Source organism: Mobula hypostoma, chromosome 8 (assembly GCF_963921235.1).
Source record: "Mobula hypostoma chromosome 8, sMobHyp1.1, whole genome shotgun sequence".
Lineage (NCBI taxonomy): Eukaryota > Metazoa > Chordata > Chondrichthyes > Myliobatiformes > Myliobatidae > Mobula > Mobula hypostoma.
In genome coordinates this window covers 150,974,472-150,990,853 of record NC_086104.1, presented here as the reverse complement: position 1 = coordinate 150,990,853, position 16,382 = coordinate 150,974,472, and the positions used below count along the sequence as shown (strand labels likewise).

Genomic DNA, 16,382 nt, shown 5'->3' with positions numbered 1-16,382 from the left:
AGGGTAGGTCTTACTCAATAAATGGTAGGGCACTGAGGAGTGTGGTAGGGCAAAGAGATTTGGGAATACAGGTCCATATTTCATTGAAAGTGGTGTCACAGGTAGATTGTAAAGAAAACTTCAGGCACGTTGGCTTTCATAAATCAATGCATTGAGTACAGGAGTTGGGATGTAGTGTTAAAGTAGTATAAGATGTTGGTGAGGCCGAACTTGGAGATGTGTGTGTGGTTTTATTCACTATGGAAGGATGTATTTAAGATTGAGAAAACTTATACAGATGTTGCTGGGACTTAAAGACCTAAAGTATAGAGAAAGGTTGAATATGTTAGGACTTTATTCCCTGGAATGTAGAAGATTGAGGGGAGATTTGATAGAAGTGCATGAAATTATGAAGGGTATGCATAGGGAAAATGCCAGCAGGCTTTTCCAGTGAGGTTGGATGAGACTACAACCGGAGGTCATGGGTTAAGGGTGAAAGGTGAAATGATTAAGGGGAACAAGAGGGGGAACTTCACACTCAAAGGATGGTGAGAGTGTGGAACAAGCTGCCGGCACAAGTTTTAGATGCAGGGTCAATTTTAATAGAAATTTAGATGGGTACATGGAGGGCTATGGTCCAGGTGCAGATTGATGGGAGTCGGCAGATTAAATGGTTCACCACAGACTAGAGAGGCTGAAGGGCCTGTTTTGTGCTGCATTTTTCTATGACTCTGTGACATTAGACTAGTTGTCCATGACTCTATGATATTAAGCAGTCTTGAATCTTAAATCTTGAAATTTTAAGTGTGTCACAAATGGGAATAAAAGCCAGTGATTTGAGTGCAAAAAATAAATATAAAATTTATTAAAACACCCACAATATTTCGAAATGATCAGGAAGAATACATTTACAAGGAAGTTCTTGCAAACAACCTTTCTGTGTACAATACAATGCAATAAAATCAAAATTAATCCTGGTCTTCTTTAATCAGTGCCTAATGATACAATTATGGACTGTTGAGTCAGACCTTTGAGGAAAAGTAAAAGGAAAAACAAAAAAAATCGACTCAAAATAAAACTTCCAGCAAAATATTTACTTGTATTAATATTTGCAGTAAAATGCTCAATGGTCCTATTCCATCTGCAGTTTGATGCTACTTTTCATCCGTGAAGCTGCAAACTTTTATTTCAAGTTGTGAAGCTGATGACTTTTTAAACAAAAGGAAATAGTTTCAAGTACGGGTTACAAGCTAGCCTCTTGCCCGAGGAACTTGTTACAAAGTTATGGATAACAATTCCTTTTTTGTTTTCTCAGTAAATCAACTCAAAAACAAATTGGAATAAAAGTTTCCTATACTGTTTTGTTCTTTCATAAGCCATTTTTTCTCGCCTGTACCCCCTCCTAAATTTCTTAAATACTTTAGAAAAAAAAGACAACAGGCTTTTAGAATATTATCCACTACAGCTTTGCCTTAATGTACAAAACTTTTTCCCACTTTTTATGTTAATTAAAGCAACAAAAAAGCTTAGTTGTCACATTTACAACATGGATAGAGCAAATCTAATCCCAAAGTAAAATCCCTGAAAGATGGATGATAAAAAATAAACAGAGGTGGTTTCATTGCTGTTAAAAATATCCCTGATGTCAGAATGTGAATAAAATAAAATTAGGCCGCATTATGTTCTGTGATTCATAGGCAGCCCACTGTTTAAATTAGTTTGGAATGGAATAGCATTATGATTTTCTTTTTTGTTGTTGTTGAACACCAACCAAATAGAAAAATGATTAAAACCAAGTGAGTTTGCACCTTTAAAATGTACATTTTAAGTCGAAGCACATCAAGTGATTTTGTTTAGATTTTGCAAGATTTACAGCCAGTGGTTGTTAGATAAAGCTAAACTGCAGCATTTAAAGTTTTACTTATTTACAGCTAACAGTAGGTAAACTCAACATAAACAATTTGTAGCTTTGTTTTAAAGAGTTGTCTTCCATTTAGTAGGTGTGAATCAAATAATGAATTCTGCATCATGAAGTGTACACTCAGTTGCCACTTTAATTAGTTCACCCGCTTGTCAATGTAAATATCTAATCAGCCAATCGTGTGGCAGCAACTCAATGCACAAGAGCATGCAGACATGGTCAAGAGGTTCAGCTGTTGTTCAGCCCAAATATCAGAATGGGGATAAGATGTGATTTAACTAACTTTGACAGTGGAATGATTGTTGATGCCAGACAGGAGGGTTTGAGAATCGCCTGGGATTTTCACGCATAATACTGTCTAGCGTTTACAGAGAACGGTGTGAAAAAAAACTCCAGTGAGCGGCAGTTTTGTGGGAGAACACACCTTGTTAATGAGAGAGATCAGAGGAGAATGACCAGACGGGTTTAAGCTGGCAGGAAGGCACCTGTAACTCAAATAACGGTTTGGGTAGAAGAGTATCTCTGAAAGCCCAACGCATTAAACCTTTTAGTGGATGGGCTACAGCACACCGGGTTCCACTCCTGTACCTAATAAAGTGGCCACTGAGTGCAGGTATTAACCAAGGTGTAGTGAGTGTATAGAAGAGTTTTATGAGTGAAAGCTGGAGGAATTGTTCCAAATGTTTTATTTATGTTGAGGAATTATATTGAGGAAAAACTTTTTCACCCAGAGAGTGGTGGATGTATGGAATGCTCTGCCCCAGAAGGCTGTGGAGGCCAAGTCTCTGGATGCTTTCAAAAAAGATATGGATAGAGCTCTTAAAGGTAGTGGAATCAAAGGGTATGGGGATAAGGCAGGAACTGGATACTGATTGTGGATGATCAGCCATGATCACAGTGAATGGCGATGCTGGCTCGAAGGGCCGAATGGCCTACTCCTGCACCTATTGTCTATTGTCTATGTTGGATATTTTATTGAGAAGGTTATCAATTTAAACAATCGAACTAAAGTTTCAGCTTAATTCCAAAACACTAGTTATTTTAGCTGTATTTTAAGGATAATTTTAGTTACCGGGCTAAATTCAGTACAGGTTCCTGTCCTTGAATTAAACTTGGGTCTTATCTGAAACAAATGCTTGCTTGTAAACTAACACACTCTTGCAGTGTGCTGTGACGATCTGCCTCGTAGGGCTTATTTTTTTCCATATCGTCCTACTCCAAATCGCAGGCAGAAGATAAGCTGCCACTCTGAGAGTTTTTTTCTTCCCGCTGTTTTATCATGAGCACCACACAGATAAAGATTTAGCAGACTGTTGAGATTAAAATCAAATTAGTTTACAGAACCAGTCTGAGAGCAAAGTGCAAGAACGTTAGTTGTAGGTATCAAGGTCCATGGTTGTGATGGGGTCTGGAGTGAGATGACCCTCGACAGCCCAAATGGGACATTGTTAAACAGTAAATAAATCTCTGAAAGAGGCTCAGTTAAGTAAGTTTGTGAATTTCTAGCGTTGAGAGTCACTCTTTGCACTCTGCCCAGTTATGTTTGTCCCCTGAAGTATCCAACAATGTACCTCCCGGTATGTACTGAACTTCTGCTAACCCCAATCAACTGGACATCTAAACAGTTCCACTCAACACAAAGCTGAGTATATAACATGTTTCAATTCAGAACTCTTTCTAAAATCTCATTTTGGTTAGAAAATATTTTGTGTGCTTCACAGATGTTTGAATTTCAATTTAATATCAGAGAATGTATACAGTGTGCAACCTGAAATTCTTGCTTTTTGCAGAATTTAGATATTAGATTATCTTTAAACTCAAATGTCAAATAGAAGACCCTCTCTTTAAAAGCTGTAAATTGAACTAAAATGGTCACATGGGTAAGTATCCTGTTTACATAAACGTATTCATTTTTATATTATATTAAAGTTTAGTATCGCTATGTTTTAGTATTGCATTTTTAACAAATGGAATGTGGATTCATTACCAATTGTTTATAAACCATTCATGATTGAAAACAAAGGTTACAGATTATTGATCGCATTTTTCTACCTTGCCAGCAGACAGAGAAGTTACAAAAGATATATAAGCCCATTCACTAAAAAGGAAAAAAAAGAGTAATTTTCTACTTACAGTATTATACAAAGTGTACAACACAGTCTTCCACTGCACAGCCATCTTTGCAATATTCACTCAATAGTCACATGATTAATAGCTTTTCGTACTACAGAAAGGTTTGAAACATATTCACCGATTTTGATGCCGCAATGTTCGGTAGCAGTCTTTGACTACTGACAAACTATTGGGAATTTTCAATATTCCTTCACCCACCCTACCAAAACAAAAACAACTATATACACCTTGTTGTAACATTATAGTTGTCCATAACTTCTGAAAAAGAGTAACTTGCTTTCACTGAGAGAGAAAGAATATAGAGCTCTTCCATCATGTGCACTTTATGGAATAACATGGTTTCTTTAACACTATAAAGTCAGCATTCTACGAAGAGGAACTACATGTATACCACTCCCACGTCAGCAAAAGAGAAGCAGCACAAACGTGTTCAAAGGGCTGTTCCTTTTACAATATTACCATCGCAAGGAGGTTTTTATGCTTTTTAGAAAGTTGCTATGGAGTCAGAGCCTGAACAGGGTTCAGAAAGAAGTCCTGCCCAGAAGACATAGTCTCGCTCTGTTTGCATTTGACACCACAGATCCCAGCGTGTGATCAAAGTGTACTTGGAAAATGCTCGGAGTCTCACAAGTGTAATACCTGCACTTACTTCAAATGCTTAGGAAGTACAGCCAGTAATGGCCTGTACATTCAGGTGACCTCATTTGTGCAAAGCTCTTTCTAAACAGAAGTGATATTTGAGCTAGACGGTATGTTAAACAACTAGTGCTGACCTAATCCTGGGTTTGCTTCAAACACCATAGGACATTTTTATAGTATTAAATACTGCTCCGTTTTGTCATTCACGGTATTAAATCCAGATATCACGATGTTGGCTATCATTTGGATTTCTTGAACTGCAACTGACAAAACCAAAGTGCAGACATACATCCTGCGTGTGCTTGTGTGTGTGTGTGTGTGTGTGTGTGTGTGTGTGTGTGTGTGTGCCCTTGCCCTTGCAAAATGCATGCTTCGATATTGTGTTGTATAACAACGAAGAGGTGGCAAATCACCAAATAAAAGGTGGCAACCATCTTGCTCCCACTGCACACTTTGTCATTCCAAGCAAGATTGCTCTTACAGTGTCTAAGTATTGTAAATAAAAATAAGAGTGGCTCTTACGCAGCGATGATGGAATATTTTACCTGTGATTTTTTTTATAATATACACTCAGTGGTCACTTTATTAGATACACTTGTATACCTGCTCGTTATGTTGTAATCTAATCAGCCAATCATGTGGCAGCAACTCAATGTATAAAGCATGCAGACGTGGTCAAGAGGTTCAGTTGCTGTTCAGAGCAAATGTCAGAATGGGGAAGAAATGTGATCTAAGTGATTTGCCCGTGGAATGACTATCAGTGCCAGACAGGGTGATTTGAGTATCTCAGAAGGATTTTCATGCACTACAGTCTCTAGAGTTTGTAGAGAATGGCGCAATAAACAGAAGAAAACATCCAGTGAGTGGCAGTTCTGTGGGTGAAAATGCCTTGTTCATGAGAGAGGTCGGAGGAGAATGGCCAAACTGGTTCAAGCTGATAGGAAGGTGACAGTAACTCAAAATAATCACATGTTGCAACAGTGAGCGAGTGAGCAGAAGAGCATCTCTGAATACACAACGTATTGACCATTGAAGTGCATGGGCTACAGCAGCACAAGACCAACCTGGGCTCCACTCCTGTATCTCATATAAAGTGGTCACTGAGTGTAAATTCTATGGGAATACCACAGAGTTAACATTCTATTTTTTTTTTCTGAAATTATCTACCTATCAAGAAATATACACGATCCTTCTCCTTTTAAAGAAGATAGATCTTGTTAAAGAGACCTAAAATATTTAGTCATCAAAGCAAAGAAAGCATGCCCTGTAATGTAGGTACATTAAAATTCTCTCGTTAAACCCATGTTTTATGAAAGTCATGCTCATTTGCATTGTATTACAAGATTGCCCTAATGCTATAGATTTCTAAGGAAATCCTGGATTTTAGGATGAGGAAGTCACCAAACAGAATCCAAATTTCTGTACAACCAAAACACAAGCATTTATTTAAAAAAAAGGGGGGCAAGATCACCTGACTGGACAAATCAAATAGCACCTCAAATAAAAAAAACAAAAGAAATATAAAAACAATTTGGAAGAAGTTTAAAACATACTTCATATTTACAAATACTGATATACAAAATAAAGTCACATGGATAAAGCATAAATTTATGCCAGCATTAAGCACAAGCATTGCAAAAATTTTTGCTGCAGAATGGGTAACAAATGCTAACATTTCTGTAATTAAAGAAACCAGAAAGGCCCTGTGAATCTGAACTGTTTTAAATCATTTTTTTTAACCATAGAACGTTGCATCAAAAGACATATATTTAACACACTTTCCCCTTAGCTGTCACATTTGAAGACAAGAAATTTCAAAGTTAACTAAGTGTTAATATTTTAATCCTATTGTGCGCACTCTGAGTGTCCACACTGGTGAATTTACATACATTCTATAGAAATAGCTCTACAAAAGGTATGCAATAAAACTTGCTAAGGAACTAAATAGAGATGGTGTCATGTAATTGTCTAAGAGATATATTCTCCTTTTCAGTGAGAAATCATATTGCAATGTTGAAAATGAAGTTTGTCTACCCCTGAACCTAAATTTCTAATCTCTGTGTGGACACTGCAACTGGTTTAAGTTACAGTACTATATTGAAGAATATTGTAGCACCTTTCAGCAGGTCACATTATAATCTCTCTGAAAATATTTTCACTGTATCACGCTAGGCTAAACAATGCACTGGGTTTTGTTCTTGCTGTGCGTTCAAATACATTTTTTGGATGTCTATTGACAATGGTCAAGATGTTTCCAGACTTGGCTGAGGTACAGGACTTAGTGAGCAGTACCAACGCTCAAGAATAAAGCCACTCTATCTCATCAGCGGAAGGCTAGTGAGTGAGTTTTCCACACTGGTACCAGCAACCTATCGCCATCAAAAGTTTGCTTGGACAATCCACAGATCAGAAGTTGTGGAATCTTTTAGATTGATTAACCTTATAAAAACATAACTTAGATTTGAATCCAAATTCTACTTAGACTTATATAAAATAGGTAGGGGATTAAGGAGGTGGCCATTACTTGTTTTGTGAATGTATCTCTTTGTAAAGTACTGTATAGCTTATCCTTTGGAGAGGAAAACGAGCAACATATTGATGTGTAAAGATGAATTACAGTGCATTTATGCACATGATTTTCCAAAGCATTTTCTTGAAAGGACTTTCCCCTTAGACCTACGTCATTGATTGCGTAGGTAATTTTATTTGTTTAATTCTGATTGGCTTACAAAATTTGGTATATATTTTAAGATTCTCAAAATTGTGATTAACATAATTTTGACAAGCAATTTATCACTGTTTGGTTTATTTATGTACTTTGACGATATAAGTATCATTGCTATTCACTGACGGGAAAATTGAGGCAGGTTTTTTTTCCTCAATACATTCTAATTTTCACAGTAAGGTGGATTTTAAGCAGCAGCCTTCATTTTTAGTACAACAACTGACGTTGCATTTGCATGGAACTTAAATCAGTGGCATTCATATTTAGACTGGGGAAACTTGTCAAAGACAGACTGGTTTGCTCAGAGCTTTTCAGAGTTGGAAGCAAATACTATACTGCTTTAAATGTAACCAGCAAATACAAGTAGCACATGTGGTGCTCTTTAACCCTGTGATGAAACAGTGACAAAAGCTATCCTGCATGTAATTCAAGTTATGTCAGGCTGTTACAGTGAGTACAAATTGCTGGTATTTCACATTTAGTCATTTATTTTAGCACCTTTTAGTGTTGTTTGCATGTACAGAAACAATTCCTGAGCTAAAGTTCCAGGAATTAAAATTGCCTGTTTCTCAAGAGAGCAATCATACTGCGCTCTTTAGTAATTGGGGAAACGTAATCTGGTAAATGTAAGCTTCTATGGCTTAGCCTGAGAGTGTGTTAGGGGTGAAGGGAAGAATCTATATTAATGTTGAAATAGTGCTGTAGAGAGAGAGAGAGAGAGAGACAGACAGACAGACAGTGCAGAATGCCAATTCAGTTAACTCTTTGAGTACACATTATCCTTTTGCCTACCAGGGCAGTCTTTATAAAATTCATGCAATAATATAAAGAGTGAAGACAGCTTTGTATCTCCAATGGTAGACCATGGGACTGTCATCCAAGGATAACGCGATTCAGCTTCAGCTATTGAAAGTTCACTTCAAGGTTACTAACTACTTAGAGAAGGAGCATTTTACCCGCAGGATTGAGGCATGCCAAGAGGACGGTTAGGGAGATAAACAAATTCTCCTCATCCGAGTCGCAAAGTTAAATGAAACAGAGACAACGTGCGTTGTTTGCGCAGCTGAAACATCGGGCGTTACGGGGAGAAGGAAGGAGACTGGGGTCGAGAGTGATAATAAATCAGACATGGAACAGACCCAGTGAGCCAAAGGGCCGAATTCTGCTCCTATGTTTAAAAAAAAAGGCTAATATTTTTTGAGGGATGGAAATAGCAGCTCACATTAAAGGAGTTTTATCTTATGTAGCTGAAACTAATCTTTCAATGTTCCACGTTATGAGTATGTTACGTCAATTGATCTTGTACCCGACATTACCTGAAAAGTTTTAGAAATTCTCGTCTTAAAATTGTAAATGCTTATGACTACTGCAAATGGAGGAACTTTAACCTGTTCAGAAAACATACTCAATCCTTTAATAAAATGAGAGATCTGAGGTAGTTTTCTTCTAGTTTAATAATGGCATTGATGACTACATATACTTATAACTGATTTCTTAAGTGGTATGGAAACTATGAACTGCCAGTTTCTACTGTAAATATTTGTTCAGATTGGGGAAAGGGGACATCGAAAGGACATCATAGACCAGTCTCTTATTTGAGGGTGAGCTTTATTTTGGGGAGCTGGTAAATCTTATCTCCAAGGGGACCACAACCTTGTTGTGGTTTGGAGGTTTGCATGCCTCAATGCCCCAGAGAGCTACGTTGGCTGGAGCCTGGGATTTATGCTTTGGCTCTTGGTAGGGTCACCCATGCCAAACAGGTCAAAGGGTCAAGACCAGACTAACAACGGTCCACCAGTCCTCCAGGTTCGGTGCGGGGGGGGGGGGGGGTTCAGTTCAGGGCTAACAACTCTGATTATTAAAACAAAATTGTTACGGAAACAGCAATGAAGAATCCTTCACTTGAGTGTGACGGTATTCCTGAGTCTCCATCTGGGACTTGCCTGACTAACAGCAGTGGAAACCGAGCTGCGGACACGATGAAGGAAGCCCTGAACGCCGCCAAAGATGGAGGACCTTCACTGCTGCCCTAAACGCCAGTAGCGTAACAGGCCGTCAGAGAGAGCAAATCTTAACTTGAATTGAATTTTTTGGAATGGTTAGGTGTAAAATATTCAATAAAGGCACATGAAATTATTAAAGTAAAACCAACCAAAATTGGATAATTTACACTCCCTTTTGTGGAACTCAGAGGACATAATATATTGAGAAATAAAGGCCCTTCGGCCTATTGAGTCTGTACTATCAAACACCTACTGTATATGTACCTTTGTCCATTATATTTTCTTCCAAGATGGCTTATTGGTACAATATTTTTTCAAAATTGTATCTGTTTGGATTTTATTGAGATACGTACAGAATAGGCCCTTCTGGCCTTTGAGCCGCACCGCCCAGTGACTCACTGATTTAACCCTCATCTAATCACGGGACAATTTAGAATGACCAATGAGCCTACTGACTGGTACGCCTTTGGACTGTGGGAGGAAACCAGAGCACCCAGAGGAAACCCACGCAGTCACGGGTAGAACGTACAAACTGCTCACAGACAGTGGCGGGATTTGAACTTTGTTCACCCGTACTGTAAAGCGTTGTGTTAACCACTATGCCCCTTACTTTTGTTATCAGATTACACATGGGCCATATTCTTTTTTAAAAAAAAATCTTTTCTGTTGTTGGTGAAATATTACCCCATGGGTTGCATTAAAACAAAAATAAAAATGCCATTTCAAAACTGCACAGCGACTTCCTCAAAGTTGCCTATCAGTTCAGTGGTGAACATGTGGACAAAATATGAAGTGTTGTAAAAAAAAAAATCAATTTCCATGCAGGTAATTCAATACTCTGTGTTAGAAACTGGAAGATTAAACAAAGCATGCATTGTACTATGGGAAATCAAGTAAACGTCTACTTGTTTGAAGGCAAAACAATTTTAAGTCTGAATCATAAGCTGTTTTTTTTTGCGGCTGCTTTTTTAGAGATACAGGAGATTGGGTGAATGCCAGCTGATCTTCCTCTATTATAAAAGGCTATAAACTGATTATACACCAAATTTTACAGCACGTGCATGCTTCAATGTGGCAAAATAAATGGTACTTTAAGCCAAAGTTACGGCATCTGATCAAAAACAAATGGTTTCAATGATTCCCAAAAAATAATCCTCAACCTATTTCTGGGCTTAATCAGTGTAAGAACATGAGCTGAATTCAACACGAACATGATGGTTAAGATTTCCTAAAAATGGTTGTGGGGAGGTTAAAGAACAGGGGACAGGAACATTGAGAAATATTTTGCTAAAAATTTTGCAGCTATATACAGTAGTTCTCCCAATAATTATCTGTTAAATAAACTACTTCAAGTTGTCATTTTAAAATCAAGGTGAAAGTGCTTTAAAATGTTTTCTTTTCATATATTTACAGTTTAAAATTGGAGGATATAGAATGCAGGTGAAATATACAACCCGCTGTACTTTTTTATATCAATGTGTGGAAAAAAAATATGAAGAAAAGAACGAAAAAATAAATCAACTCAGTCACTTGAATCCCTGCACTCTGAGAGAGGCACCTGAGTGGAGTTTCAATGACATGCTAATAAAAATAATAGGCCTATCTCCTAGACTGGTGGTGCATTGTCATTACAGTCAACCCTTCTTCGCTTATTAACTGGGAAACTTCTGAAGCTCACCAAATTTCAGACCGCAAGTGTTCGGCACTGAAATTCACCTGACCATACTCTGGATTTCCAGCCTGGGCAGAATCACTTGTGTTCAACGCAACGGGTTCAGGTGTCGACAAACCACAAAGAGATTCTGCACCATGGCGGGTTTCCGCCCGGACCGTCGACTGTTCATTCATTTCCGCGGATGCTGCCCGTCCTGCTGAGTTCCGTTTTGTGTGAGAGTCTGGAAATCCAGAGACGTACACTGGTCGGGCAGCATCTCTGGAGAGGAATAAAGAGTCAACGTTTTTTTGGGCCGTGACCCTTCGTCAAGGCTGGAAAGGATGGGGGGGGGGGGGGGGGGGGGGGAGAAGCCAGAAAAGAAGGTGGGAGGGAAGGGAGAAGAAGTACAAGATGGCAGGTGATAGGTGAAGTCAGGTGAGGGGGAGGGTGCAGGATGGAGTGAGAAGCTGGGAGGTGATAGGTGGAAAAGGCAGCGGGCTGAAGAAGGAGGAATCTGGTAGGATATTGGAGAATGGTTCAGGTGTTGAGAATGGGTGGGGGGAGGTGGGAGAGGAGCCAGAATAAGCAAGTGGGGGGAGGAGGGGAAAGAGGGCAAGATGGGGCAGGTGAAGCCAGTTGAGGGAGAAACTGGGTGGGGGAGGGAGTGGGAATGAAGTAAGAACCTGGGAGATGATAGGTGGAAAAGGTAAAGGGCTGAAGAAGAAAGAATCCGATAGGATTTTGAGAATGGAAAGAAGATGGGTTCAGGTGGTGAGCGTATTTCAGCATAAAACTGCAAAATTATTTATTTTTATAGAGTTTGAAGAAGATATTCTGGGAAATCCATTCCCAGAAATCTGTCATCTTAGGTTTGACTGTAATTACAATTCAAACGCTTAGTGAAATACAACTAGATGATTAGATCATAAAATGATTTCTGCTTTATCAAGGTACAGCAGATATACTGTAAAATTCTCTGTTTTTATGAAATGAGAACAAAAAGGCAATGGAGGAGCACCAAGATGTTAATTGCCATTATTATCTACCTCTGAACGGCACAATGGGAATTTTTTTTTACATTTAAGTGCATGTGCTTGGTGTTTCGACCAGAAACACCAGGCTAATAAGGTTTAGAGCACCAACAGACAGGCCAGTGGTAATAGCTTACATTATGAAATCACTGGGCTAAGGATTGTGTAAGCTGATCTTTACTGCCATGACTAAAAATGAACTCTGTGCTGTAAACTTCTTTTTTAAAAAAGCACCAGTTTTCTTTTCCTTTTTTAGTTTAGTTTCAGATGAAGTCTAACAGGTTGAGATGTTGATATCTGTCAGAATTAACTTGGCCCTGAAGAAGTAGTTGCTTCTCTACCAAATGATTATTTTTCTTTGAACAACAAATACAACAAAATGTGTACAATAAATACTATTTTTCTAATTTGACATAGAAAGTTTTCTTTTACCCTTCAGTAACGATGGGTAGCTATAAGTTCAAAAACATGTAGATATATAAATTAGATTACTAAAACCAGGAATTTTTTTTTTAATCGTAATTAAAATTCTTTGCTCAGAGTGCAGATTTCGAGATGATTTGCACTTGAGTGGAATTCTCCCTCTACAGTATATTTGACAGAGGAAAGCACCGCATCCAGCAACAGACACCGTTGCCGTAGTGAGGTAAAATGGCCGCCAAGTTGTACGTGTCTCAAATCCAGCGGTTGTAGGGTCCTGTTACCTGGGTATAGGCGTATGAAGACACAGTGATAACAGTGTTTGTGGTAATGGTCAAAGCCTGGCGTGTGGGAAAGAAGTCTTTCTTACTGTGTTCAATGTCTGTAGATGGCGCACTGCCCCATTTGCGCTTTTTCCCGAGGAGCTTGGAATTTACCAGGGGCAAGCCTAACCTCGCCGCTTCTTCCCGCCTTTGCTTCGCCCTTTCTGCAAGGACCTTCACCTTCGCTTCCCAGAGTGCTAAGCCGTGGTTCGGCTCATTTAAGTTCTTATGCTGGTAGAACACAAGAGATATTCGCGTGGGGTGACACCGGTTTGGTTTTTTCAACGGAGTGGTGGCGTGAAGCTCTCTCCGGGCGCACTCGATCAAAATGGAGCCGTGAGCCGGAGCCACGGCAACCCCGCCAATGTTCCCATCCAAGAAATTGTGCTCGCTGTCCGACCACACTTCCTCCTCCTCCTCCTTCATGTTTTCGGGAGGCAAGTCCTCCACACTGTCATTCATACAGTACGGGTCCCAGAGCTGTTCCTGTATTCCTGAGCCATCTAAAGCTGCCTTGTTCTCATTCAGTTTGTAAAGATCCCACTGTTTCCCTTCTGTGCTTGCGCTGGAGAACACAGTTCCATTTTCTGCCCACACTTTCTCCCGCAGGTTACCGTTGCTGCTGCTACTCCTTTTGTACATTTCCCATTGGAGTTTGTCAGGGAGGCTGGAGCCCGGTATCGTTGACAGGTTGTTCTGCATTTTCATGGGCTCCCATAATCTGTCCTTAAGGTTAACATTCGTTGAGATGGAAGGGGGAGTGATGGCTTCACCTGGTTTGTACGAATCCCATGGCGCCCCCTGTAGGCTCCCACTTTTCACGGGTGGCGTGCTCCTGGCATCAGTGTGCAAGTTCCACAGCTTTTCTTGTGCGTTCGAAACGGGCGTCCCAGTCATATTCCTATTGGGTGTTATTGAGTTCCACCTTTCTTGAACGCTTGTGTTAGCTAACTTGGTGCTGTCGGTAGAATTGAACAGGCCCCAAGGCTTCTCGTGCCCAGTCGCCGCAGCTGGCACCAAACTACCATTCGGTTTAAACATATCCCACGACTTCCCTTGGTGACCGAGGCCAGGTGGCGTCTGTGTGGCAGAGAAGGCATTGTTTACTGCGTGGGCATTCACGGAAACCTCGTGGCAAGATTGGGAATAGGGAGCAGGGTCTTCGGGCTCCTTCTTGATGTATCGATTGATGCTGTTGGCATTTTGTGAGACTCTTTTGACCTCCTCGGGTATGTGGCACGCCTGCTGGGACTGACTGGATGCTGCGGGCAGCGAGCTCTGAGGACCTAGGCCCGCTCCCCCTTGAAACATCAGCTGATGGTTCTGCTTTGGCGCCATCTCCGTGCCCTGGTCAGAGCCGTCGATCCTGTTATTTATGAGGGCAAGGTTGAAATTCGAACACAGCTCCTGAACGTCTGGCTTCTTCTCAAACCTGCTTCCTGAGAAACTCCCTGGCCGTGAGTCATTACCGCCGTAGTTAAGGAATGATGGGGGGAATAACTGGTTGCTTGGATAACCATAATATCCGTAAGGAAATGAGTAACGTGCGTGAAAATTATTAATGGCAGAGAGGGCGGGCCTTGCATAGTAGGAATGATAAGGATAGGCATTGCCCAGACCATATGCGTTGGAGGGTCTGTAGTTACCCAGCACTGTGTAACTCTCCACAACAGAATTCCCGCTGTGCTTGAAGGAATTATAGTGATCCTGGGGTTCTATTTTGATCGAAGGTGTGAGGTGATGTTGGGGCGTTCCACTTGCCAAACTCACATCTGTGGAGACAAGAGAAGTTGAATCAGAAAGCCGCCCCTCGAAAGCCGAGTATTCCCCTATTCACAATAGACAATGGGTGCAGGAGTAGGCCATTCGGCCCTTCGAGCCAGCACCGCCAATCGCTGTGATCATGGCTGATCATCCACAATCAGTATCCAGTTCCTGCCTTATCCCCATAACCTTTGATTCCTCTATCTTTAAGAGCTCTATCCATCTCTTTCTTGAAAGCATCCAGAGACTTGGCCTCCACAGCCTTCTGGGGCAGAGCATTCCATATATCCACCACTCTCTGGGTGAAAAAGTTTTTCCTCAACTCCGTTCTAAATGGCCTATCCCTAATTCTTAAACTGTGGCCTCTGGTTCTGGACTCACAATGGTTGCGACTCTCTGGGTTATGTGGCTTTGACTTACAAAGATAAGTTTTTTTCCCCCGGAACAAACGGCAAACCACTCACTCCGCGGAGGAATACAACACACAATATTCACCCACCCTGATTTATTTATTCATTTGTTTGTTTGTTTATTTAGATACAACGTGGTAACAGGTCCTGCTGGTCCAACCAGCCCATGCCACCCAATTACACCCATGTGACCGATTAACTGACTAACCCGTTCATCCTATAATGCAGGAGGAAACAGCAGCACCTGGAGGGAAACCACAGAGTCAGTGGAAGAATCCTACAAACTCCTGACAGACAGTTGGGGGCGGAGGTGTGGGGGAGCGAGGACAAAGCCTTGTTGTGTGCCTCAGTGACCCGGGGAGCTGTGTTGGCTGGAGTCAGGGCCTTGCGCTTAGCCTGTTGGTAAACAGGTCAAAGGCTAGCGGCTTGACTAAGAGTGGTCCACCGGTCCTGGGGTTCAGCTTAGGGCTAACAACCCTGACTGGTCAAACAAAATTGTCGTGGAAACAGCAATGAAGAATCCTTCTATACAGTGAGAGGTGGAGGATCTTTATCGCTGCCCCGAAATACCAGCAGCATAACGGGCAGTAATCTCTGGCGCTATAAAAGCGTTATGCTAACCACTACGCTACTGTGCTGCCCTACTGTTGAAACCGTTCTTTTTTTTACGTTCTAAATTTATTTAATTGCTTGTATTTGAGTTCTCCAATGTTTGAATTCTCAATCAGAAAGAGCAGCAAGTTGAACGGTGACAGAAGGCCACAGCATGCAGTGGTCGGGTGTCTACGAGTTTTCAGAGTACAGGAGTTGGTATTATTGGAATTAGAGTTGGTTTACTATTGTCACATGTACCAGGATACTGTGAGAAGTTTGCCTTGCACACTGTTCATTCAGATCAAATCATTACACAGTGCATTGCGCTAGAACAAGTTAACACAGTAACAATGCAGGGTAAAGTGTAACAGGAGCAGAGCGAGTGCAGTGCAGAAAGACAATAAAGTTCAGGTTCATAGCATAGAACGTTCCAGCACAGTACAGGCCATTCGGCCCACAATGTTGTGCCGACCATTTAACCTACTCCAAGTTCGATCTAACTTTTCCCTCCCACGTAGCCCTCCATTTTCCTCTCACCTATGAGATCTAAGAGTTTCCTAAATGGCCCTAATGTATCTGCCTCCACCAACGCCCTGACAGTGCATTCACACACTTCGCACCCCCTGTATAAAAGTCCTCTCTCTAACATCTCCCCTATACTTTCCTCCAGTCACCTTAAACGATGCCCTCTCATACTACCAGTTTCCGTCCTGGGAAAAAGTCCCTGGATGTCCACTCAGTCTATGCCTCTGATCATCCTCTATCTAGTTCCTCCTTTGTTCCTAA

The 16,382-nt window shown here is 40.8% G+C and overlaps 1 protein-coding gene across 5 annotated transcripts in view; it reads right to left on the bottom strand.

Annotated features, from left to right (window-relative positions):
* Positions 1 to 860: 860 nt before the first annotated feature.
* The window catches only part of tet3 (tet methylcytosine dioxygenase 3), a 336,470-nt gene continuing 320,948 nt past the window's right edge, over positions 861 to 16,382 (bottom strand). For all 5 annotated transcript variants that reach the window (XM_063057052.1, XM_063057053.1, XM_063057054.1 and 2 more), the window contains one exon: positions 861 to 14,600. In XM_063057052.1, coding sequence (XP_062913122.1) covers positions 12,760 to 14,600 — 1,841 coding nt within the window. In that variant the 3' untranslated portion in view covers positions 861 to 12,759. The remainder of the gene's footprint in view (positions 14,601 to 16,382) is intronic.